At 35.8% G+C, this 26,043-nt stretch overlaps 1 protein-coding gene across 4 annotated transcripts in view; it reads right to left on the reverse strand.

The window, feature by feature from the left end:
* Positions 1 to 26,043, reverse strand: part of Ankib1 (ankyrin repeat and IBR domain containing 1) — a 100,428-nt gene that overhangs the window by 11,560 nt on the left and 62,825 nt on the right. For all 4 annotated transcript variants that reach the window (XM_013026040.1, XM_013026039.1, XM_013026038.1 and 1 more), the window contains exons 8-14: positions 25,487 to 25,631; positions 23,871 to 24,037; positions 14,385 to 14,473; positions 7,849 to 7,979; positions 3,418 to 3,552; positions 2,313 to 2,399; positions 2,156 to 2,222 (exon numbers count right to left, since the gene is read on the reverse strand). In XM_013026040.1, the coding sequence (XP_012881494.1) occupies positions 2,156 to 2,222; positions 2,313 to 2,399; positions 3,418 to 3,552; positions 7,849 to 7,979; positions 14,385 to 14,473; positions 23,871 to 24,037; positions 25,487 to 25,631 (821 nt within the window). The remainder of the gene's footprint in view (positions 1 to 2,155; positions 2,223 to 2,312; positions 2,400 to 3,417; positions 3,553 to 7,848; positions 7,980 to 14,384; positions 14,474 to 23,870; positions 24,038 to 25,486; positions 25,632 to 26,043) is intronic.

A 26,043-nucleotide genomic window follows, 5' to 3' on the forward strand; every position in this document is an offset into this window, starting at 1 on the left:
AGTAAAATAACTGTATGATAATACTCATTTAAACAAGCCCCCAAACCTATAAAGCATTCACAGGTGATACAATTATGTTTGTAATGACAAAGATGACAGCCTAGGAGCCAGGTTTGTCCTGGAACCTGTTCTCATTTTACTGGTAGAAAAATATGGTTTTAGGTCAACCCAGCATTTCACACCTTACTATAATTTTCAGATTATACTGCTAAGATGTTTGCTTGCTTAGGAAAAAGTTTAACTGCTTACATAAAAACAATGTATACCAGGTGCCTTGGCTCACACCTATAATCCTAGCTATTCAGGAAGCTGAGATCTGAGGATCACAGTTTGAAGCCAGCCTAGGCAGGAAAGTCTGTGAGACTTATCTCCAATAAACTACACAGAAAAAGCCAGAAGTGGCACTGGCTCAAGTAGTAGAGCACCAGCCTTGAGAATATACAGGCTCAGGGACCAGTGCACAGACCCTGAGTTCAAGCCCCAAGACCAGAAAAAAAAATCCAAAAACAATGTAAGAAAGAAGATAAAATATTCTGAGAAATGACGAGCTAATCAACGCTAGTAAATAAAAAGATTCAAGGAGGAAAAAGAAAAGGACAAGTGAGGAGGATAAGAGAAAAGGAAACTGCCTTAATAAAATAAGGCAGAGGGGCTGGGAAGGTGGCTCAGTGTTAAAAGTACTTGCCTTGCATGCATGAGGCCCTGGGTTCGATTCCTCAGCACCACAAGTGGCGCTGTGGCTCAAGTGGTAGAGTGCTAGCCTTGAGCTGAAGAGCTCAGGGACAGCACCCAGGCCGAGTTCAGGCCCCACAACCGACAAAAAAATAAAAATAAATAAAATAAGGCAGAGATATCATTTTAACATTCTTGGTTTTCCTTTAACTGAAATTAAAACAAAAATTAAACTGTAGAATCTAAACTGTTAAGTATAAATTATTCTGCATGCCTCTCCAAAGATATTTCATACACATATACACAAACTGATTTACAAAGCACCCTAACATTTCTGTGTACATAACTCAGATCCCTGGGTAAGTATCTGAACCAAGAAAAAAAAAATCAAAAAAATCAAAGCATTCCCCTTAGCACTTGCTCATTATGTGTGAGAAATGTGTGAGGTTGTTTATCTCTTCGAATTGCTGTATCTTTTTTGTGTATTTTACTATGCTGTCTGGAACCTCAAGTATATTGAACAAAAGCAATAATTAGCACTTAGAAAACTGAATGTTTACTACATGATACTAATGTGTCATTAGTGAGGAAACAGACAAAAATTCCTGTTAAAAAGTATATACTCTATGGGACCTTTCTTCTTCTAACTTCACTGTGGATAATACTTCCAGAGTTTGATATTGGTGTGATATAGCTATATAATTAATAATGTATACAAACTAATTAATAATAACAAGAAGACAAAGGTTCAATGGAAATCTTTCCTCCATTCTTATTTATGGTACTTAGGGCTATTTTATTAGGAATTATTCTCATAAAATGAGGGTTGTTCTAATTATAAAAGCTAGGATTATTTTTAAAACATGCCTCTTAAAAACAAACATTTGGGACATAAAGTTCTAATAATGCAATCAACCAATCAACACTCAATCTGCATTTATAAGTTGCTTAAAAAAAACTTTTAATTTAAAATTCCCAATTTGCCCTTCTCATAGCTTTGCATTCTGACCTTAATTCATTATTCACTACTGAAAGGATTTTTAATCTAACTATACTTGACTTCCATTTTATTTGATACTCAAGTATATTTTCTCAAGAATACTTAATATGTAAAAATTGGGTAGCATGTTATTTTGCTCCCTTTGACTAGGTCAGGGTATCTTGTTAGGACCCACCTGTTCTTCCCAAAACTAGAATATCAGAAGTAGCAGAGCGTACGCAAACCTATAGTGTGTTTTTTGACTGGTAACAGCAAAGACTACATTAAGAGGAGCAGGTTAGGTGCCTGATGGGAAACCCAATCACAGAGGCCTCGGGGTTTAAGACTATAGACTATATTCAGGGTTTAAGAAAACTCAAAGATGCATTGGAAGGAGCCAATGCATCTAATGTATTACTTTAGAATCCTAACTTCCTACCAGTGAACTGATTTAGTATGGAAGGATTTTTATATTAATTATCACACACACCACGTAGAACTTACTTTCTTTGAGAGCTCTACTCAATTGCTCCATCTTTTCTTTGGCTGTTTTAAGAAGGCGTTGTTCTAACTAAAGGAACAGAAATAAATAATTTAAACCATCCTCTTTACTCATTCACAACAGTGCAGTTAAGCGCATTTAAAATGATGTGGGACATACCTGATAACTATGCTCATGGTTTTTAAATCTTGTATAATAGTGCATAAATCTGTCAAGTTCCTGAAACCGTTTGTGTTTTTTCTCAGCCTAGGAAACAAAAGTCCATGAATGACTTTTATAAAAACTACTATTAAAATTGCTTTTTGGGGAAATTATTCAAAGTTTTATTAGTAATGGCAATGTATAAAAATGTATTGATATTTTTCCTTTGGTTAGGAGAATAACACATTTTAAATGCTCCTAGAACAAAGTATTACCTGTAAGAAACCACTAAACCCATATCTTCAATGTTAATATTATATGGCTTGCTATGGACTGATTTGTCCCTCAAATATTCCTAACCTAATCCCTAATGTGACTGTATTTGGAGACAGTGTGAGAAGGTGACAAAAAAGAGTCATTAGGGTGGGATTTACTCTGACAGGGATGGTGCTCTTACAAGAGGAGAAAACATCAGAGCTCTTTTTACTGGTCAATGTGAGGACACAGGTGAGAAGGTAGGTAATTGGCTATAAACAAAATTGAGAGCCCTTGCAAAGAACGAGTCAACTGGAACCTTGGTCTTGAACTTCTCAGCTTCCAGAACTGTCAGAAATAATGAGTTGACTGGCACGTGACTAGGTGCTTTAATATTGTATTATTGAAACTGCTGGGCACTGGTGGGTCATGCCTGTAATCCTAGCTACTCAGGAGGCTGAGATTTGAGGATTACAGTTCAAAGCCAGCTCGGGCAGGAAGTCCATGAAATTCCCTTCTTCAATAAACTACACCGAAAAAAAGCCAGAATCGGTGCTGTGGCCTTAAGCACAAAGAGGCTCAGGGACAGTATGCAGGCCCAGAGTCCAAGCCTCAGAAAAAAAATTTTTTTTTAAATCTTTACAGAGGCAAGCTGAAACAACTTTTCATATCTATCGAAGTAAGATCTGAAAGACAAAAAGAAAAAAAATCTTCCCAAGTTTTACGCTATTTTGCTTGAATTAAAGGCTACTCCAAAGTGTATTCAATTTAATGACTCATTAAGACAAAGAAAGGAAAAGAAATGCAAAATACTTTCAATGTTAATAACTGGCTTAAAGTGTTGCCGTTGCCGTAGCCAGTTCTTTACCTCCACAGTCATTTCCTTGGATTGCTCCTCCACATGCTGAATGACTTCATAGCGAGTACATCGGTAATAACCTCCAGTGGAGGAACTATGCTTTTTCCATTCTTCTAGGCAAATCCAGCAGAAGTCATACTTGCACTTAAAAAGAAAACATATATGCAAATTTCTCTGTATGTTAATATACAAATGATGGCCCGCTTTTTAGTAAAATTATGTGATGTTTGAATAACCCTGAATGTGTGACCAGAAATAAATCTCAGACATGTGATCCATTTTTTATGTTTCATTTGGATATCTCTTCTTCATCATGGAAAAGATGTGCCTCCAGTACACAGCCCTTTCTTATATTGAATTGTACGAACTCATTTAACTCATTTATTAGCTCAGTGGTTTATCTTTTTTTCCCCCAAATCCTTAATCATTCCCTTTTTTGCATTGTCTTAAGTGTGCTAGGCAATAATAATCTGTGAGAATTTTGGCAGTAGGACCTAGGTTCTGATGATGTAGTATCTTCATTGTTTTTTTCTAGAAATTTCTTTTCCATTTTTTAAAACTCCAGATTGTTTGAATGCTTACATTTCCAAGTGAAAGACCTTTAGCAACTTTACTATTAATTTCTATTTTACTCCTTTATGATCACAGAATACCGTTTGTATGTTTTCTGGAATGTCACTAAGACTTTCTTTGATGATCAATGATATCCATTGTTTGTGAACGCCCCACTGGTACCTGAAAAGATGACATTGTCCACATTTCTAAGATGTAGTTTGAAAAAAAATATGTATATATATATATATATATGTATGCATGTACACACACACACATTTTAGCAATCACATATATTTTAATAATTAGGTACTCATGTCTTTTCTTTCTCTACTAGTTTTTGGTTTGCCTGATATATCATGAACAGAGATGAAAGTAAAGTCTCTGTGATCATGTACTTGTTTATAACATGGACTACACAATAAACTATAAACTTATTTCATGTGACTTGACACAAATACCCTTCAATGAAGCTTTATTGATTTCTCAATATTAGTGGCAAAACTTTTATACAATAGTCAAACATTACCTTCTATGATGGGAAAAATGATGCAGAATTTAAATGATTTTCTTGTGTTTCAATTACAACTAATAAAAATGCTTATTTATTTTTATTAAGTAGTTGTACAAAGGAGTTTCAATTCTGTGAGTCAGGTTATAAGTACAATGCATGTTGATCAACGTGACCCCTTCCATAGTTCTCCATCTTTCCCCGGGCCATCCCTATCCTCAAATTACACAATGAAATTTTTATATAATGTACACTGAATTTAGTAACTGCATTTGTTCCCTCCCATCCTTCTTGTGCTCCATCCTTTGCTGGCCCTGTACCACATGAACAGGTTTCAGTTGCTTGGTATTCATTTTGTTAAATAGCTTGTTAGTTGTTCACCCCCTCCCCGCCCCAAGTATAATGCCCTTTAGTCAATTTGTGTATATATGCATATAACTCTATATATGTTATCATGTATGTATTTTAGATCTAACTTCCACATATGAGCAAAAAGTGCCCTTTGTCTTTCTGATCCTGACTTATTTCACTTAACATATAATTTTTTCTAGATCATCCCTTTCCTTGAAAACGGCATATTATTCTGACAGATGAATAAAATTACATGTACATTACATGTATATATGTACCACGTTTTCTTCATCCACTTGTCTGCTATAGGACATCTAGATGGCTTCTGTAACCTGACTATTGTGAATACTGCAGTTATATATAGACAGTGCAATTTTACTGTATCCTGACTTGTAGGGCAGATGCCCAAGAGTGCTATTCCTGAATCATGGGAGTAGTTCTTTGAGGAATCTCCTTCAGGGTGCCTTCCTGGGTGGCAACGTAATTTTTTTTTATTCTGATGTTTAACTCAAATGAAGAAAGTTACTATTAAGTGATTTAAACTATCTAATAATGAAAAACGTATAGTTCCCCCAAAATTATGTAAGGGAAAATAAAATAAAGTGTTTATGAAATAAAAGAGCTTTTTTTTCAAACATGTTATTCCTTTAAAGTACTAATACATTTGATTCTACATAGCAAACTGCCTTCTCAATCAAAATTAACACTGAGGCATCAAAAATGGTTTATTATGATTTTTTTTTTTTGTCGGTCGTGGGGCTTGAACTCTGGGCTTGGGCGTTATCCCTCAGCTCTTCAGCTCAAGGCGAGCGCTCTACCACTTGAGCTATAGTGCCACTTCCGGTTTTCTGGTGGTTTATTGGAGATAGGAGTCTCATGGTCTCTCGTGCCCGGGCTGGCTTTGAACCGCAATCCTCAGATCTCAGCCTCCTGAGTAGCTAGGATTACAGGTGTGAGCCACTGGTGCCTGGCAATGTCAATTTTTTTTTTTTTTTTGCCAGTTGTGGGCTTCAACTCTGGGCTGGGCACTGTCCCTCAGCTCTTTAGCTCAAGGCTAGCACTCTACCACTTGAGCCACAGCATCACTTCCGGCTTTTTGTGCTTATGTGGTGCTGAGGAATTGAACCCAGGTCCTCATGCATGCAAGTACTCTACTATTGAGCCACCTTCCCAGCCCCAATGTAAAAATTTTTTTGACAGACAGTAGCAAACTTTGTGTCTGATTTGATACAAATCAGATGCTGTTTTACCCATACCATTAAAAAAATATTTGGAAAACATTCGGTTTGCTGAACAAAGTTTTACATTCTATATAACATTTCTATGTCATAATACTACTACTTTTCAGCCAAGCACTAGTGGCTCACACCTGTAATCCTACTCGGGAGGCTGAGATCTGAGGACTGCAGTTCAAAGCCATCCCTGGCAGGGAAGTCCAGGAGACTCTTATCTATAGCTAATCACCAAAAAGCCAGGAGTGGAGTTATGGCTCAAGTGGTACAGCACTAACTTTGAGTAAAGAAGCTCAGTGACAACACTCAGCCTTGAGTTCAAGACTCAGGACTGGCACAAACAACAACAAAAACTACTTTTCAGTATCTATTTTCAGTGTAAGTATTTCAGGTGGCAGAGAAAATAAGACTACTATATTTGCAAAGCATGTAAATAAATGTTTTCAAATGAAAAATACATTTAAGTTGTTATCTATACCATTAATTGGCAAAAATATTCCTTCTTTTGATAAACATTTATCCAGAGTTTACTACTGCTAGCTACTGTTAGCTGCTAACAGTTGATGATTTTAGTTAATCTATACTTCTTTGTTTTTTTTTTTTTTTTTTTGGGTCCGGTCGTGGAGCCTGAACTCTGAGCCTGGGTGCTGTCCCTGAGCTCTTCAGCTCAAGGCTAGCGCTCTACCACTTGAGCCACAGCGCCACTTCCGGCTTTTTTCTCTTTGCTTATGTGGTGCTGAGGAATCGAACCCAGGGCCTCAGGCATGCAAGGCAAGCGCTCTACCACTGAGCCACCTTCCCAGCCCTAATCTATACTTCTTTGCAGATCTAGGTAGTCTTAATCTTCATAGATTTTCCAAGAAAAAAATACAGATTTTGAAGAGAAAACAGTATCAGCCATTCCTTAACTAAACTAATAAACACTTTTGAGGATTTTACTCAGAATCCTACAATAAGTTTTCCATTTAGTCTCTTAGGGAAATTTTACAGTTTCGCTAAGCCAATCATTTATGATAATCTTATACGGGTGCGTGCGTGCGTGCGTGTGTGTGTGTGTGTGTGTGTATGTGCGCGTGCGCGCGTGCTGGTACTGAGGCTTAAACTCTAGGCCTAGATGCTGTCCCTTAACATTTTTGTTCAAAGTAGTACTCTACCACTTGAGCCATAGCTCCAGTTCTGGGGTTTTGGTGGGTAACTGGAGATAGAGTCTCAAAATAATTTAGTAACTACCTTTCTTTTGTAAGTTATAAAATAATAATTTAAAAGGCAAGTAATTCTTAGATGATATTGACATTTTTATTGTCATCCTAACTGTTTCTTTCATATTCTATATTAGAAAAAATTACATTGTGGGTTAATTTAAATAATCATTTTAAATATAAACACAATAAAAAAGGAAAAAAGAAAAATATCATTACAATTTTAAAACAAAAGCATTTAGAAATATGTAGGCAAGGATTAATGAAATATTATTAACCTCCTGGAATATTTGCTTTAAATATAATGGAACTTTATTTCTGTGCAATGAAGCCAGGAGTTTATGTATGTATATTCTGTTAACTTTCAGTCCTATAAAGGTCCTTATTTAAGACTGTATTTTCAGGGAGCATTTCTATAGTTCATAAAGGTCCTTGTTTATATTACTTTCAACCAAGTAGATTTTTGTTGGTATTTCACTTTCAATATAGTAGTAAATTACTCATTTAGTTGGTGTTTCATTAGTAGAGTAACTTTTCTGCTTTGGACTGACAGACTTTATTAGGACTTCAAGTGCAAAACTTTTTAACCTCTTACCTTTGCACACTGCATGTGATTGCAACCTTCATTCTTCTGTATTGGGGACTTACAATTAGCACAAGGCTTGGAGTTAGTTAACAACCAGAGACAATTGGCAGCATCTTCATAAGCTTCACTAACTCCTACAACTTTAGGATATTAATCAGAAACATAAAAATATGTAATTTAGTACACAATTTCAGAGGGAAAATTCCAAACTTTTCTTTTCGGGTTTCCTCACTGTGATCACATTTATTTTCATATCAGAGTCTACAACAAATTTCTAAACTGCTTCATTTTGAATAGTATAATTGTAAGGAATTCTATTCCAAAGAAAGGCATAAATAACAGTTATAGGAAAAGCATGAAATATCAACATTTTTTTGAAACGAGGATTCACTATTGTAGCCCAGCCTAACCTCAAACTTGGAATTCTTCTACCACAGACTCCCTAGTTAAAGGTACATGCCAGTACAACTCACTCAATCTTTTTTTTATCCATGTGATACTCCTAAAAGTAAACCTAACATTTGCCCAAACTGATTTTTCTCTCTTTTCTGTCCTGGTAAATGCTTTGATCATCTGCCCCAAGTCAATCTAGAAGCAGTATGTGATTAATATCTTTCTTGTTCCCTACTTCACAGCATCTCATTGATTCTGCCACTTTCTCATCAATTGTTTCTTTCCATTCTCACTGTTTATTACTTTAATTAGGGTTCTTCACACCTATCACATGTCAAAGGAAGCACAGAAAACCAATTTATTTCCTTCGCTCTCAAATATAGTGATCTTTTCGAAATAAAAATCTACTTAAAATATTTCAATTGTTCCCTATTGACTACAAGAAAAAAAATCAACTTACTTTAGCAAAGAATAAGTCCTTCATGATGTTGGTCAATCGTGGGGCTTATACTAATGCCTAGATGTCCCTAAGCCTTTTTGCTCAAGGATCTGGTTCTACCATTTTGACCTACAGTGCCATTTCTTGGCCTATTTATTTGAAAGTAGTTCATCCAAGCTGATCACACACACACACACACACACACCTCTCTCTCTCTCTCCCATCTTCTATTTTTTTTTCTTTTCTTTTTTGTTGGTTATGGGTCTTGAACTGTGGGCCTGGGCACTGTCCCTGAGCTTCTCAGCTCAAGCTAGTAGTCTGACACTTGAGCCACAGTGCCACTTGCCGCACACCCACTTTCAAAAGGATGATGGGATAAGGGTTTAGCCCTACTGTCTGAAGCAGGGGGAGAAGCCTAACACTTTGAGGTTTTAAATATTAAAATGAAAAGATATTCACCACCCATATATGCCACTGAGAGAAGGATAGGTGACCCCTGGGAAGTGGCTATGACTGTAACTAAGGGGCTGAGTACCATGCATAGTGCACTAGCAGTAGAGAACTAAAGCGCTCAGGCTGCAGAAACTCTGAGTGCCTATCATTAAGTTTGTATCAGCAAATAGCTCCTAAGTGTTGGAAACACTGGTTTTTAATTCTACATAGCAAAGAGAAACAACTGTAGCAGAGCAGTGAGGAGACTACACTCTAGTCCTAAATCCATTGTAGAAGATGGGTTTGATGGAGGTGATGACAGGAAGAATTTGGTGGATACAGGAGTTTCAGAGTGAACTTAGTGTAATTATGGCAAATATGATCAATCTGTAATGTCAATGTTGCTCACAAAAAGTATTGCTATATAACAATCATTAAGATTCTTTTATATTTACAAGATCTTATTTAAAAGTAGAGGCTTTTCTCCTCTCTTTAGCATCAACATTATTTTTAGCTCAGAGACTCTAATATATTCTTATGACCCTTATTGTCCATTGTCATAATAAATAAAGCACAAAGACATTAAAACAAAGACGCTGTGTGGTGTGCAACATAACAATTTCTCTTTCTTTCATTCAGAATGCTAGCTCCTAACTGCATTCTAGAGAATGGCATGAAGCAAATTACATTCAGAAAATAACCAACAATATAATAAAAAAATAGACTGGAAAAAAGGCCTTCACTTTCAATTCTATGAACATGTTTACACTATTATCATTTTTTTGTATTTACCGTTCACATCACTTACAATACCTCATCTTCCTTCAACTATATGTGTCTTCTTCACCTCTACTGACTTGCAAACTCTTTCATCAACCTTAATTACAAGTTCATTATATCTTGAGCTTATTATTTTTTTGAATAATCTAGTGTGCTTAGCCCTCTTGGTAAGAAAACCTAACTTCATGTAGTGTATAACAGAACCTGTTATCTAATCTAAATAGCCTAAAACAGTTGTTTTAAAAATACTGAATTTTTAAACAGACAAGTTAAATTCCATAACTACCAAATAACTATGAACTATGAGAAAGTATATGCAAAATTTGTAAATTTCATAGAAAATATAATCATTCCAACTTCTTATTTTGATTAATTAGACACAATAGAGGTAATTCAGAGCTTAAAAACTGTTTGAGCTGTTTTATAAAATGAATTCACAAGGCTGAGAAAGGCAGGTTATGAATTCAATGCTAGCCTGGACAACATAGCAAGACCCTGTCTCCAAATATTTATGTTACTTATATATTTTCCCATAAAATGCACAGAAAAACTTTATAACACTAAGAAATATGTAAACTTAAACATTTAATCATTTAGAATATATTTATACATATTTAATGATCATGTTCTATTTTAGTATAATTGCTCATTTCCGGCACCTTAAGCCATACCCTAAATGTCATAAACTTAATGGTCATTAATAGTATCATTCTGGTTACTATCTTTCAATGAGGAGGATACAACAGTACAGCAAGAAAAATGAAAGAGTCTTGGTTTTGCCTCAAACTCCTATTTTCTAACATTCCTGTCTTTCTGAATAAAACCAAGCGATGGTTTCTATATTCCTAGCTACTTTGGAGACTTAAGATGGGAAGAATTGTGGTTTCAGGCCTGTCCAGGAAAAAGTTCATGAGATCCCATCCATCCCAACTAATGACAAATACCTGTCAGCTTAGCTACTAGGGTACAGTAAATATGAGGCTGTAGTTCAGACCTTTCCCTATTAAAAAAATAAAATACATAAAAGGTCTGGGGGTGTGGCTTAGTGGCAGAGTAGGTGGCCCTAGTTCAAACCTTAGTAAAATTTCCCCCAGTCCATTTGAGCTCTTAAGGACAAGGTAGTTGTGTGTGTGTGTGTGTCTGTGTGTGTGTGTGTCTGTGTGCTGGTTCTCAGGCTGGAATGCAGGGACTGTCTCTTGAGTTTTTTTGCTCAAGGCTACCATTTGAGCCACAGCTCAAATGGAGGTAAGTATCATGGACTTTCCTGCCTAGGTTGGCTTTGAATCATGATCCTCAGATCTCAACCTCCTGAATAGCTAGAATTACTGGTGTGAATCATTGGTAGGCATATGGCAAAGGTGAAATTTTAACCTGTAGTTCCTTTACCTTTGGATAACAGAAGTAACCATATGTATGATATATACGAGTTAGAATTTGAACTAAGGGCTTCTAACTAGATAGGCAGGTACCACAGCCCAACTGTGTTGCTTTAGTTATTTTGGGCATAGTATTTCTCATTTTTGCCCTCTTCCTGTATCACTGAAATGACAGATATACCCAGTTATTGGCTTAGATGGGGTCTTGTTAACTTTTTACACAGGGTGGCATCAAACTACAATTGTCTGGATTGTTTCTGCCTCTGGAGTAGCTGGGATTATAGGTATGACTCACTGCTCCCAGCTCTTATTATTGTCAGGATCATTATCACATGCAAAGTATCTTTCCCTTACCCAACAATAGTTTGCTCTCAATAACCAGGCCATTCTCCATTTCCTTCCATAGAAAAAATTTATCTGTGAATATGGAATAACTGATCCAATCTTAAAATACTAACAAACAACTAAAAATAATTATTTATCTTAAATACTTGCTTTTATATCTCAAACCAGAAATATCTTTTATTTGACTAAAACTGTATGCTATTTACGTTTTTGTGATACTTTAAATCTAGGCAACTAGTAAGCACACTAACCTACAACTTAATAAAATTGTATCTCTTTAATTGTCCTGCAAAGGACAACTCTCCTCCACTTACAATGCCCTGTCTTGATTCCTCATACCCTCTCACTTGGACATCTGAATCTCAGATAAGGTCTTCCCAGTATTGGGGTTTGAAGTCAGGGCCTCAAGTCTTTTCAGCTTGCTTGCTTGACTGATGCTCTATCACTTGAACTATGTCTACAGCCTGGCTTTTTGTTGGTTAATTTGGAAATTAGGTTTCATAATTTTTCTCCTTTAGCTGGGTTCGAATTCCTTTCTTCCAGATCTTGCCTTCCTGAGATCAGTTTCCTGATACATCATCCACATTTCTGCCTGAGTGATCTTTCTAAATAAGTGTCTATATTTAATATTTAATATTCTCTTCTTGAAAGAACGTTGAAGTGTCATCTCATGACTGATTTGGACTTCTTAACCTCTCCACTTCACTTTCCTGCATTAGTGCACTGGGTGTACCACAGTTGCACTCCTTTGATATTATGCTGTTTCACAGCTCTCCTTCATCTTGAAATGTACTTCGTATTTTGGTCCAGTTTTCACAATGTAACTTAAGCATCAATTTTGTTATAAAATATTTCCCACCTGTCTCCTAACTGACATTTTTGTCTTTTGTCTTTCCCTTCTATCACATTTTGCACAGGAACAATGTTCTATAACAATTTACATATCTTGTCCTCAAATACAAATTTTAAGAGCACAGAAAGTATATTATTTCTGTAGTCTAGCATACAATAGCACTCATTAAATAATGACATTATTATTTAAGAGCAACAAATTATTCCTGAGTTTTATCAGCATCTCTTGTGAAACTTGAAACAATTATCTTCAAAATTCCACTAGATAGGTCTGCATATATTTCTAACAATGACCTCAAGTTCAAAATGTACACACCAAGGTCCATTATTTTCTCTTGAAAGTGTAATTCCTTTATCTGAATTTGCTAACTTTGACTAATGTTATCATGATCTACCCTCTGGCTCAAACTAAAGTTATCCCCTTATCACTGATTTCTTCAATCTACCCTTCATAGGTAAATATGTAATGTATAGTTTATTGTTAAAGGTAAATATGTAATCTATGTTAATATTCTTTTTTTCTTTTTTTGGTGGGTCCAGTCATGGGGCCTGAACTCTGGGCCTCAGTGCTGTCCCTCAGCTCTTCAGCTCAAGGCTAGCGCTCTACCACTTGAGCCACAGCACCACTTTCGGCTTTTTTCTTTTTGCTTATGTGGTGCTGAGGAATCAAACCCAGGCCTCATGCATGCAAGGCAAGCGCTCGACCACTGAGCCACCTTCCCAACCCTATAGTTAACATTCTGTTTAAAATGATATTTGGACCTTAGTGGGCAAAACAAACCTCATGAATCTAAAACCACAAGCACCAACTCTTGTACATGAAAAATTCTGACAGAATAAAGCCTTTGAAGTGTCATGGCTCCTAGTTTCTCTCCAACTAACTAACTTCTGTCTCTGCAGATATGCTCAAATCCAATTCATAATGCACTTCCATCTGATCTGTGACATTCCTCCACCCTTAACTTCCATAAGCAATCTCATCTTTAACTTAACTTAAATGTTTTACATAAGTGTATGTTCCACTGAGTAAATTTTTTATCCTGATTTATATTACCTCAAACTAACTCTATTATCTAAAAACTCAGAGAAAACACCTCAACCAATGTTCATTTATAAAAACTTGAAAGAAAACATGCTGGAAATACTTAAGGAGATGAACAGTTATTTTGTGTAATAATTGTGTAATAATTGCTACTAGGAAAAAGTATTTAAAAACAAGTTCCCACAGTGAAACAGATTTATTGTATCACCAGTCACATGCTTGTTTCACTCAATACAACCTAAGAATTAGTTTTACCAATAAAATGGGATCACTCGCATTACCTCATAGCATTTCTGTGAGGACAACAGAAATAGTGCATTTAAAGAAGTCTTAGTGACAATAGTTGTTGCTATAGTGTTTAATGTAAATAAATATACAGAACCACATAACACCAAGAAATTAACTTGGCTTTTCTTTCACTGAAGGCTTTTAGGGAAATGAGCAACTTCTGCTTACTACAGCTAATACAATGTTTCCCTTAAGGTACAGAAAAAGTGGCTGATTCACTATAGTACCAAAAAGGTATTACAAAGGCTGGGGATGGGGGTCAGGTTACAGCTCAGTGTTAGGGTGCTTATTTATCATGTGCAAAGCCCTGGGTTTGATCCTCAACACTGGGGAGGGGAAAGAATGGTTGAAGGTTGAATCTGACCTTCACTTACTCTATTTACCTTTGGTTGGAAAGGCTTGTTAGAAGATGTGACCTAACTATGATTCTTCCTCAGAATCTGCAAAATAATGTTGGTTAGAGGAAAATACTAAACATGGGAGAGCTAGCATTAACAAACTTAAAAACAACTTCAATGAAGAGGATAAGAAATATGGCACATTATCTTTTGAATGCTATTAATCTATTTGCAATACAGCTATGTAAAATTCCCCTTACGTTCTTCTGGTTTCATTTCAGTTATTTTTTGTAGCCAATTTTTCCATGTTTGGCAATCACAAGGTTCATGTGCTTCACCAAGGCACTCCCTAAGAAAGAAAATAGAAAAAACATTTAGAAATATTCATCAATATCAAGCTGACAAACGAACATACAAAGTATTCTAATTTTGTAGTTGAAAAACTAAGACATAGTGGCAATGAGAAATGAGTATTTCAAAAGAGGCACTGAAAAGTAGTAACAAAGCTTTATTAATAGCATACATTAGTGATACAAGGGAGTTTCATTGTGATATTACCGTACAAGCATATGATGTACTTCAGTTCATGAAACTCAACCCTTTATAGCTCTTATTCCACTGACCCTTTCTATGAAACTACTTTCATACATACATGTAGAATACTTTGACCATATTCACCCTCATTTATACTCTCCTTGCCAGTTGGTATCATCCCCTAACAGAGTCTATTTCACTCCATTTTTTGTGTATGTTAATTGTACCAAGTGGTTTCACCAAAGTATTTCAAACATGCATATGTATTTTAATCAGAATAACCCCTTCTGTGCTTGCTTCAGCAGCACATATACTAAAATTGGAATGCTATAGAGAAGATTAGCATGACCCCTGTGCAAGAATAACCCCTTCTACTATTCTATTTCACCTCCTCTACTCCCATTAACTGCTTTCATTGAGATTCCATGTCATATACAATACGTAATTTTGATATTATCTGTACTCCACCATACTCTTCCTTCTTCCTTCCCCTTGTCACCTCAAACAGTCTCATAGTATTTATCAATACATATATATATAAGTATATATATGTCTTTAAAGCCTAGATAGGCAGAGTGGTACATTCATTTATACCTTTTAAAAGTTTCAAATAGATTTCCTAATATTTATAGTTTTGCCTGCCTTAAAACATTTATCAATTAGGTTTAATCCTTACTAATAATTTAAATTACTGCTATTCAAGATGTGTTCCCAGGCTAGCAGTATTGCTACTTCTTGGGGGCTTATTAGACAAGCAATACAAGCAGGTACTAAGGGATCTATAGTTTAGAATTTTGTGTATATGTGTGTCTACTGGTCCAGGAGCCTGAATTCAGGGTTTGGCACTGTCCCTGAGCTTTATTTTTTGTTCAAAGAAACACCTTAACCACAGCTCTAGGCGTTTGGAGTGGTTAGTTAGAAATAAAGAGTCTCACTGACTTTCTTGCCCAGTTTGACTTGAACCATGATCCTCAGATCTCAGCCTCTTGAGTACTAGGAATAGATGTGAGTCACCAATGGCCAGCTAGAACTGCATTTTATTATAACTACCACATACGCTTCATTGCTGCAGAAACATGTTTTAAGCCATTCTTCTAATTATTTCTGCCTTCTTGTTTCCAGGTAATCTAAGTTCCTTTTAGGGCAATCTAATGTCCTTTTACTAGATTTGGAGAAACTTTTAGCTAAATAATTTAAAGCACTTATTTATAATTCAATTTTATTTTGCATCTATGTCTACATAAGAAGTCAAACACTGGGGGGGGGAAGGAGAAGGATTGGGATTGGGGGGGAGGGGGGAGGCTGGGAAGGGATGTGAAGGGTAAACAAAAGGAGGAGGCTGCAATGCTTGGTAAGAAATGTACGCATTATCCTGCCCATGTAATTGTAACCCCTCTGTACAGTATCTTCACAAATAAAAAAAAAAAAAAGAAGTCAAACACTAAAGCCATAGGTGGTATCCTATGCTTGTAATTCTAACTACTTGAGACAGAGGCAGAAGGATCTCAGCTTGAGGACAACCTTGGCGAAGTTAGTATGACCCTCTCATAGTCATTTTCTTTTTTCCTTTCTCTTTTTGGTAGTATTGAAGTATATGATCCTATTTCAAAAGCAAAATAAAAACAGAAGGGCAAAAGGGTTAAGAGGTATAGCTCAAGTGCTAGCGCATTTGAGACCTTGGGTTCAATCTCAGTAATGAGGATGGGGAGGACATTAAAGTGGGTGGAAGTGGGCAGAAAGAAGTCAAGCACTGAAAAAACCTAAAGCCTTGATTTTAATTTAATGTAATGTTATATTGTAGAGTACCAAAGTCATTACTTCAGTTTATAACAAAAATTCATTTTAGGAAGAGAAATATACAACCTGGAGTATCACTATCATCACCACAACTACATTAAATAAAGATCTTATTTGCAAAGGTTGTTTTTGTTAAGATATCCCAAATGACTTAGATATGAAGGATTCTATTTTATACTCTTTAGGATGAGTATTATAAACTAGAAAATAACAAGTGGTAGTGATCATTTGGAAAAACTAGGGCCAGTAGGTATTGTTGATAGAAATGCAAATGCTGATATAGTGCTATGATAAAGTTTAGACATTTCTTATAAAGTATAAAATTACTATATGATTGAACACATTTGTATCAGGTATAAATCTGATCGAACTAAAATCAGAGACTCAAAATTGTTTATCAATGTTCATAGCAGCATATGACAGCCTAAAGTGTAAACAGCACAAGTGTGTCCATTAGTAGATGAATGAACAAATTGTAGCACAAATATACAATGGAATATTGTTCAGTCAAAAAACAGAATGATATTTTAATAAATGCTGCTACGATGAATATTCATCTTGTTAGGTGAAATAAGCAGACAAAAAAGGAAAAAAATGTTTTCACTTCTATTAAATGTCTAACGTAGGTTAAATCAGAGACAAAACAGAATGGTGGTGATCAGTGGCTGGTTAGAGGAAAATGGAGAATTATTTGTTTAGTAGTCTCTACCTGGGATCATAAAAAAGTCCTGAAAATAGATAAGGGCTGGTAGTTGCATTGTAAATGTAACTAATACCAAACTGCACATTTACAGTGGCTCACATCCCTAACTACTCGAGGCTGAGATCTAAGGATTGTGGCTAAAAGCCAGCCCAGGCAGAAAAGTCAGTGAGATTCTTACCTCTAATTAACCAACAAAACGAGTGGAGCTGTGGTTCAAGTGGTAAGGTGCTAGCCTTGAACATAAAGCTCAGGGATAGTACTGAGGCCCTGAGTGCAAGCCCAGCAGCAATACACAGACAGACAGGCACATACACAGAGGCACTATTTTGAACATCTTCCCTGTAACTATGGTTTATTTACAGAGCTCCTAGGAACTTAGTGGTAACTTAACAGGTATTAAATAATATTGAGTCAGGTGTTGGTGGCTTATGTCTATAATCCTAGCCACTCAGAAGGCTGAGATCTGAGGATCCAAGTTTGAAGCCAGCTCAGGCAGGAAAGTCATGACACTCTTATTTCCAATTAACCATCACAAAGCTGGAAGTGAAACTGTGGCTCAAGTAGTAGAATACTACTAGCCTTGAGCAAAAAAAGCTCAGGGACAAAGCCCAGACCATAAGTTCAAGCACCAGGAGCAGCAAAACAAGAGCAACAACAACCCAAAAGTTGGTTATTTAAAAATGGAAATGCATGTGTTATTTTTAAGTGTATATCCAAATCAACTGTTTTCCAGAAATGTAAGTAATATCTATGATAAATGTACATTATCATTTGGCACACATGCTAGCATACAGAGAGTAAGAAATATGTCCCAGATCTAGAAACAGTACTTCTACATGTTGCTTGAGATCATGTGGGACTGCAGAATCTATACTTATCACTACTCATCTTTTAAGCATATTTTTTAATTATACCTTACTAAAAATAGAAAAAGTCTTAAGATGTAAAATACTCTTAATGCATATTTTGTCTATAAAACTAACAAATGAGGCCAATGAAAAATTATTTCCATTAAGTTTAAGATTTTCCCCCCTAGAGAATAAACAGTAGGGGCTGGGAAGATGGCTCAGTAGTAGAGCCCTTGCCTTGCATGCATGAAGCCCTGAGTTCGATTCCCCAGCACCACATAAGCAAAAAGAAAAAAGCCAGAAGTGGTGCTGTGGCTCAAGTGGTAGAGCCTTAGCCTTGAGCTGAAGAGCTGAGGGACAGCACCCAGGCCCAGAGTTCAGGCCCCACGACCGGACCCCCCCACCCAAAAAAAAGAATAAACAGTATATTCAATATATCTTCTTTAGAGCAATCAATACAATGTTTTCTCTGAATATTTCTGAGGGAAAAATAGAAAATAAGGGGAAAAAAAGGTCCATTCTCTCAAATAGAATCTAAAGGGACTAATTAATGTCTTCAAAAGGCTAGTCACTTATCAATGTGCTCAGCTTTGAGGCCATGTTATGTGAGAGTGCAACAGACAAGCTTTCTTTTCCAGAACCACACAGGAAGACACAGACCTGCTGCTTCCTTGGGTGCTAGCCAAACCAGTAGTATCTCTTCAGAGGGTTATAATAGCTTGGCACAGTTTCCTAGTTCAAATGCAACACTAAGAGTAGATATAGAAAAGAGAAGCTTATAAATGAAGCTACCGCAAGAACTGCATATTACAAAGTATGTTAGAAGCTGTCATTTTATAATATTAAAATGAATGCTAAGGTATATGGGAAAATAAGCTTGAGCTTCTCTAAGGGACTGATAATCTTGATTAAAGTGCAGTTTTATTTACACTAGAAAGTTAAATTCCTAGTTCGTTTCGTTTGTTTGCTCCGTAGCCAAGGCTGGCTAAATTTGCTGTGAACAGCCAAGGCTGTGATCTTCCTGCATCAGCCTCCTGAGTGTTGAGATTACAGATATATGACATCATGCTCAGCTCCTGAGGACATTTTGTTATTTATGGCAATACTCGTGTTTGAACTTGGCCTCATGCTTGCTACACAGGCACTGTACTGCTGAGCTATATCTCTAGCCCTTTTTTTGTACCAGCTGTTTTTAAGATAGGGCCCTTTTACTTCTTTTCAGGCTTGTGCCTGCACCCAGATAAACCTATTTTATGCTTTTTATTATAACTAGACAGACAAGCAAATGCCACTATTCCCATGGGAAGAAGTTTTTCAAATTTTTCTGCCAAGGCTGATCTTGAACTATGATCTCTAATCTTGACCTACCAAGTAGCTAGTATTACAGGTGTAAACCACTAGCACCTGGCTTGGAAGAGTTTTAATGAATGAATGTCAAAGTATTTGTTGCTGAAACTGTATCTCAAAATGTTAGTAAAATGTATATAAGAAGGGGAATGTTGGCACATAGGCAACTGAATACTGGCACCAAGGAATGAATACATTCAAGACAAAAAAAGGATCCTGGTAAAGAGATTATGAAGACAAAAGTGGTTGTCTAGATTCTTCAATCCTGTCTAAATATGACTAAAAGGAATGGCTCTTTGCTTGAATATGAGCCAATACATAGAATTACTAGCAAGAATATATACTAGCTTTAAAGGGCTCTGAAAACAATAAAAATCTTAAGTAGGTAGATCCCTTCAATCTAGAAAGCTCTTTTTCTCCCCATAACAAAAGCTATTAAGCTAGTGTTAGAGACTGATTTTCAAGAGATGTTATTTTGTTGGCAAATAAGGAAAACTTCATCTATTTTGCCCAAAGGACTTTTGTTGAGTCTCTCTTTGCCTAAGGAGTCTATGGAGTGACACATGAAGCATGAAACTACTGCTTTACCTCAATTAAGATTCATGATTCTGAGAAGGAAATAGGTGTTATCAAAATACTTATTATGGGTACTAGAGGAAAAGAGAATGAGTTGGTGACAACTTTAATGCAAATTTACTTTCAGAGTTCTTGAATATGTATGTACTCTGAATCACTGGAAACCTGAACAGCCTGGAAACGTGATACTGTGGCTGCTCACTCTGTGCATCACTGTGATTCAAACCTTCCTATGAGAAGTTTACATTTTCTTCCTTTGTGTGGTGACACTATTTTGAAGGGTTCTTTCAAGTTTTGTAAAAGAGGTGCTATGTCAAAAATCCACTATATTATTTAGAATATTCTTGTTAGTAAATGTGAAAAATAACTCTAAATTATATTTAACTGTCTTGGTGGGCTTAGAAGAATAAATTCCAAGTAAGGGTCTCAGTTTCAATAGAAATATGCATGATTACAATTAAGGACCAGACAACATTCTGAAGCTACGCAGGGCAGAAATGACCACTACATTAAATTAAACTTGAGTTGGCCACCAAGTATTTTTGACAAGGAATCTTTTAGAGTGTTGTCAAAAAAAAGACACTTTGTACTAGCTCAGTGGTTAGAGAAGTTCTACTTAACACAAAGAAAAAAAGGGGAAGTCTAGCTAGTTTTTAAATACCATTTTCTCAGATAAGAAAAACTCCTATAATAAAACCTAAGGGAAGAAAACATTCCAGGTTCAGTTACAAGGGGTGTGATCAAGTTACAAAAGATAGGGCTATACTGTGGTAAGAAGGAAAAAGCCCGTGAACACGTTCTCTCCCAGCAATAAATTCAGTTATATCCAAGCAGATATTTCTTGGGCATAGTCCAACTGATTCTGTCACATCCATTTTCTTTCTTTTTTTGTCATGGGGCTTGAACTCTGGGCCTTGGTGCTGTCCCTCAGCTCTTCAGCTCAAGACGAGTGCTCTACCACTTGAACCACAGTGCCACTTCTGGTTTTCTGAGGTTCACTGGATAGGACTCTCACGGGCTTTTCTGCCTGGGCTGGCTTTGAACCATGATCTTCAGATCTCAGTCTCTTCAGTAGCTAGGATTACAGGCGTGAGCCACCGGCACCTGGCTAACACGTAATTTTTAAAATAAATTATTGTTGTCTTTTGTAATCATCTTTAGATAAGCATTTATGAGTGTTTTGGGGACAGAAAGGAGCAAAAAACCTTGAGTCATATGGATTTATTTTGTAAAAATCTTTGCAGTTTTCTTTTACAGGATATTTTTGCTTCTCACTTAAATAAAAGACAAAAAAAGGCGACAGAAATTGTGACCATTTCTACTAAGAATTTCTGATTATAGTTAAAGTTCTTATATGAGTAAGAGGTCAAAACTCTATTACAGGAATCATAAATTAACTCCGTGATAGGTAAAGCAAGCAATGTAAAATCTAGAGAATCTACCTCACAGTCCTATAATTTAATAATTATCAAAACTAAAAGGCAACACTATTCAGGTGAAGAACTTAAATGTGAGTCTGAGCTACATAAAACCTAGTTTTATTTTATTCAAGTCACCTTATTCTATTCCCCTCTGGTACAATGTCCAGAATATGATGTTCTATTTGCTAAGTCTCTACTACCTTATAAGTAGATCAAGCAAATGATTACCAAATGTGACCTTTGTCTACAGGGTAATCTGCAGATCCTTTTAAACTAGGAAGAAATTCAAAGCAGAACCTAAGATCATGACATATAGTCTCCTGTGGATTTTGAGTATAACTAATCTGATATCTGAAGGGTATTAGAGTAAGAGAGTAGAGTTTGTTCAAATGTGGTTCTAGAAATGTGCAGTTATAGCATCTAGCATCTATCTATCTATCTATCTATCTCTATCTATCTATCTATCTATCTATCTATCTATCTATCTATCTATCTATCTATCTATCTATCTATCTATCTATCTATCTATCTATCTATCTATCGTAAAACCTAGTGAAAGCTAACCCAAAAAAATCAGAGTTTAAGACAATGGTAGCTACAGATTTTTCTTCTCCCTTCAAAGCTTTTTTCTCTATAACCTAAGAAAATTCTATTTACTTTATCTGATAAGACAATCTGGTAATTTTTGTTTTCCTTCTCTATCATGTCTCCAACTTTCCTCTAAATACCAGCCTTTCCCAACCAAGATTTCGATTGTGAACTAGAGAACTTGTAAAATGATTTATGTGAATTTTTCTGAAATTTCCTATCAATGTAACAAACCATTACCATTCTAGAAACAGGATGCACACCATGGGTATCTTCTCAAATCTCACATTGACTCAGAAAATAGATTTGTTACTTTAATATTCTTCCTTTATAATATTCATATTCATCTAAAATTCATTTATTTGCTTATAATAAAACTTTCATTGTCATTAACTCCCTTTTCATTCAATAATTCTACTCTCTCACACTGGTTTAGTTCAGTAAAATTAGTCTCAATCATTCATAATTTCTCTTCTACAGGTTTTGAAAAATTATCTTAAACTGTGTAGGTATAAAATATCATTGCTCAGTATTTGGGCATTTTATTTGCTTTCTGAATTGGTGATGAAAGTAACAAACACAGTTTTCTTTTCAATAAGCACTATTCTATACCTAAGCACATAATGCTGGAGTCAGCAAAATTTTTCATCAATAGCTAATTAGTAAGCAAATTTGCTGCCATACAGACTTTCTGACAACTACTCAATTTTTCTTCCTCAGGCCTAAAGCAAACACAGATGATATATAAATATGAAAGGGAATAGCTGTGTTGCAATAAAACTTCATCTTCAACATTAGTGTGCTGGTCTTTCACTTACAATGGTGTCATCACTAGGCTGGTAGTTCAGATGATGATGATTAAAAAAAATAGGCAGGTAACACCTGATGGAAAGATGGAATCGGATCTGTTTCCATGGAAGAAAAAAGATTTGAAGAGATAAAAGAGACTTTCCTCCCTCTTAGAAAAACATATAAGCCACTTCAGGTGTATATTCTGTTCATTAATACCATTATTTGTGGGCTGGGAAGGTGGCTCAGTGGTAGAGGGCTTGCCTTGCATGCATGAGGCCCTGGGTTTGATTCCTCAGCACCACATAAGCAGAAAAAAAAAAAGCTGGAAGTGGCACTGTGGCTCAAGTGGTAGAGTGCTAGCCTTGAGCTGAGGGACAGCACCCAGGCCCAGAGTTCAGGCCCACGACTGGACCCCCCCCCGCCCAAATACCATTATTTGTCTTTTCCTATCCTGCCCAATCCTCCATTCTCCTGTAAATTGCTTATGATGTCTCCCTACTACTGCTCCACAGTTATCACGTTATCTGCTCAATACTATTTTCAGTTCTTCTCAAACGATACGGATCTAGTGCTGTGTAATCAAAATCCAAACAGGAATTTGTAGACATTAAACTGATTCTAAAATGTTTTTTTTTTTAAAGTTTCTTAAGTGTCTAGCAATGTTAGGATTAATTTTCATTTCTACGTATAAGACTAGAATTTTATATCAATCTAAGAGATATCCATTCATAGGTAATAATTAAGGAAATAAGCTAAAGGCCACTTGCCTAGCAAGAGGGAGATGGAGTTCAAATCCTAGTCACACAGACACAGACATACACACACGCACACGCACACACACACGTATAGTGAGCGCCTGGCATCAAGCACATGATACATGAAACCACACAGACGCGCGCGCGCGCACGCACGCACGCACGCACGCACACACACACACACACATATAGTAAGCGCCTGGCATCAAGCACATGATACATGAAACATAGGAATTGTTGCTGTTTATTACAGATCTTTTAAAATTAAAAAGATCTTTTAAAATTAATAATAATATTGAGCATATTACAATTTAAAGGCTTGATTCCAGGTAAAAAGTCTCATTAGAAAAGTGAAAAGGCTGATTCCACCTTGTCTTATACTAACCAGCAGAAGAGGTGTCCTTTTCCACAGTCCACAGCAGGGGCTCTCAGCAATGGGAAGCTGAGTGTATCAGATCCAGATGTGTTGGACCCTTGTTTTGTTAATCTGACAGCTCTTTCACACCCCGCAGTAGGACACCATTTAATGGCAGGATTATTTTCAACAAAGGCCTGTTTGAACAGTAACAACAACAACACAAAAAGAGACTATTTCAGATGTACTTCTAACATAAAAGATAAAATCAGGCAAGAGTGAAATAAACACAAGTCTTGAAAAGTACTAAAAACATCATGAAAGCACTGAGAAAAATAAAAGGAAAAAGTGGTACTATAGTAATGACATAATTTTCAAAACTTGTTTTCTCTAAATATCAGGCAAAAATGAAGTTATTTACACAAAAATGTATAACTTATGTTTTGTTATTCAATGTGTCACTTTCCTAATTACACTGAAATTAGATGTAATTATTATTGATTGGGATTAGAACTGTAATAACACACATAAATCAATATTATGATGTTTTCTATGTTAGAATAGGGTTTCTTCTTTTTAAAATTGTTTTAAAGTCCATGCTTTAAATTTTTTTGTCTTGTTTTGTTTTATTGGGGCTTGAACTCAGAGGCTGGGTACTGTACTGAACATTTTTATTTATTTTTTGATCAAGACCAGTGCTGTACCACTTAAGCCAAAGCTATAGTTCTGGCACAGGTTGGTTTCAAACCACCTATCTCAGATCTCAGCCTCCTGAGTAGCTAAGATTACAGGAGTGACATGCCAGTTCCTGGCAACATTACAGTTTAGACTAAGAAAAATCTGTACAAAGCAATTAAAATGTAACTTTTATATCACAGAAAAGAGTAACTTTCATATACTTCTAAACATCTCCTGAATAAAAATAAAGAAAAAATTGAAACATTAAGATTTGCCATATGAAATTATTGCTTGGATTAAAAATCATAAATTTCTAAGTTAAAAATTTTTGTTTTTAAGTATGTATTTTTAAGAGTACAAAATATTTTGGAAAAGTTAAAGTAGAGACTACTTTGAACATTGTCTTTATTGGGGTGAAGGAGTATAGCAGTGTGAACTTAGGGCCTCATGCTTACTACCCAAATACTTTGCAACTTGAGCCAAACTCCCAACATCTTTTGCTTTCATTATGGTTTGTGTGTGAGTGAATGTCTAGAAACCTGTATAATTTACTATGTTCTAGAATCTTTCATTATGTTTTGAACAGGGTTTTGGTTTTTGCTCAGGAAAGCTGAGGAGAGACAGGGGGGTCTCTCAAACTTCTTGCACAGATTAGCTTAAAACCATAAACCTTTTGATCTCAGCCTTCAGAGTAGCTAGAAATACAGATCCACGGTGCCTAGCTAGAACATTATCTTGATTATCTAGCTATAAAAATGCAATAGGTAATTTAGTAAATAGTTCCGAGTAATAAATAACTTTTCTGGGATAACTACTGTTTTATTCTTCCATTTTTTCTTGCACTGGCTCAACATTTTAATTAATGCCACAATTTAGTTTTTCTGAGAAACAAAAGAGATTACTATTTTAAAAAACAAAACAACTGCTATGTGATTTCATAAAATTAAAATTGGTAACTGGAAATATACCTTTATATCAAACTGTAGGTATCGTTTGTCCATTTCCTTAGAAACTACACTTTCTATGATATCCACAGGCACAAGTTGAAAGCAATCATATGCAGGGCAGAAAATGTTGTGAGCTTCACCTTCTTGAATTTTCAGATTCAAAAACCTATTAAAATTATCAATTGATGGAAAAGGACAAGGAAATAAATTATTAATACCGCTGAAGGGTGTTTTTCCATCATGGTAAATTTTTTCTTAAGATGATTATAAAACATCAACATTGGGAAGGGATGTGAAGGGGAAACAAAGGAGGAAGCAACAATGCTTGATAAGAAATGTACTCATTATCTTGCCCATGTAATTGCAACCCCTCTGTACAGTATGTTCACAAAAATTAAAAATTAAAATTAAAAAAAAAAACAAAAAACATCAGCAAGACTGGAGGCATACATGATTCAACAGCAGCCATTTATTAGCATGCACCAGGACCCTGATATTTTTCTCCAAAACATACAAAGACACACAAATGTGGTCGTATGTGACCTTGTTATGAAGTTGGGAAAGATTATGAGTCTGAT

This window comes from Dipodomys ordii, unplaced genomic scaffold, assembly GCF_000151885.1.
Source record: "Dipodomys ordii isolate 6190 unplaced genomic scaffold, Dord_2.0 Scaffold90, whole genome shotgun sequence".
In the NCBI taxonomy this organism is placed as follows: Eukaryota; Metazoa; Chordata; class Mammalia; order Rodentia; family Heteromyidae; genus Dipodomys; species Dipodomys ordii.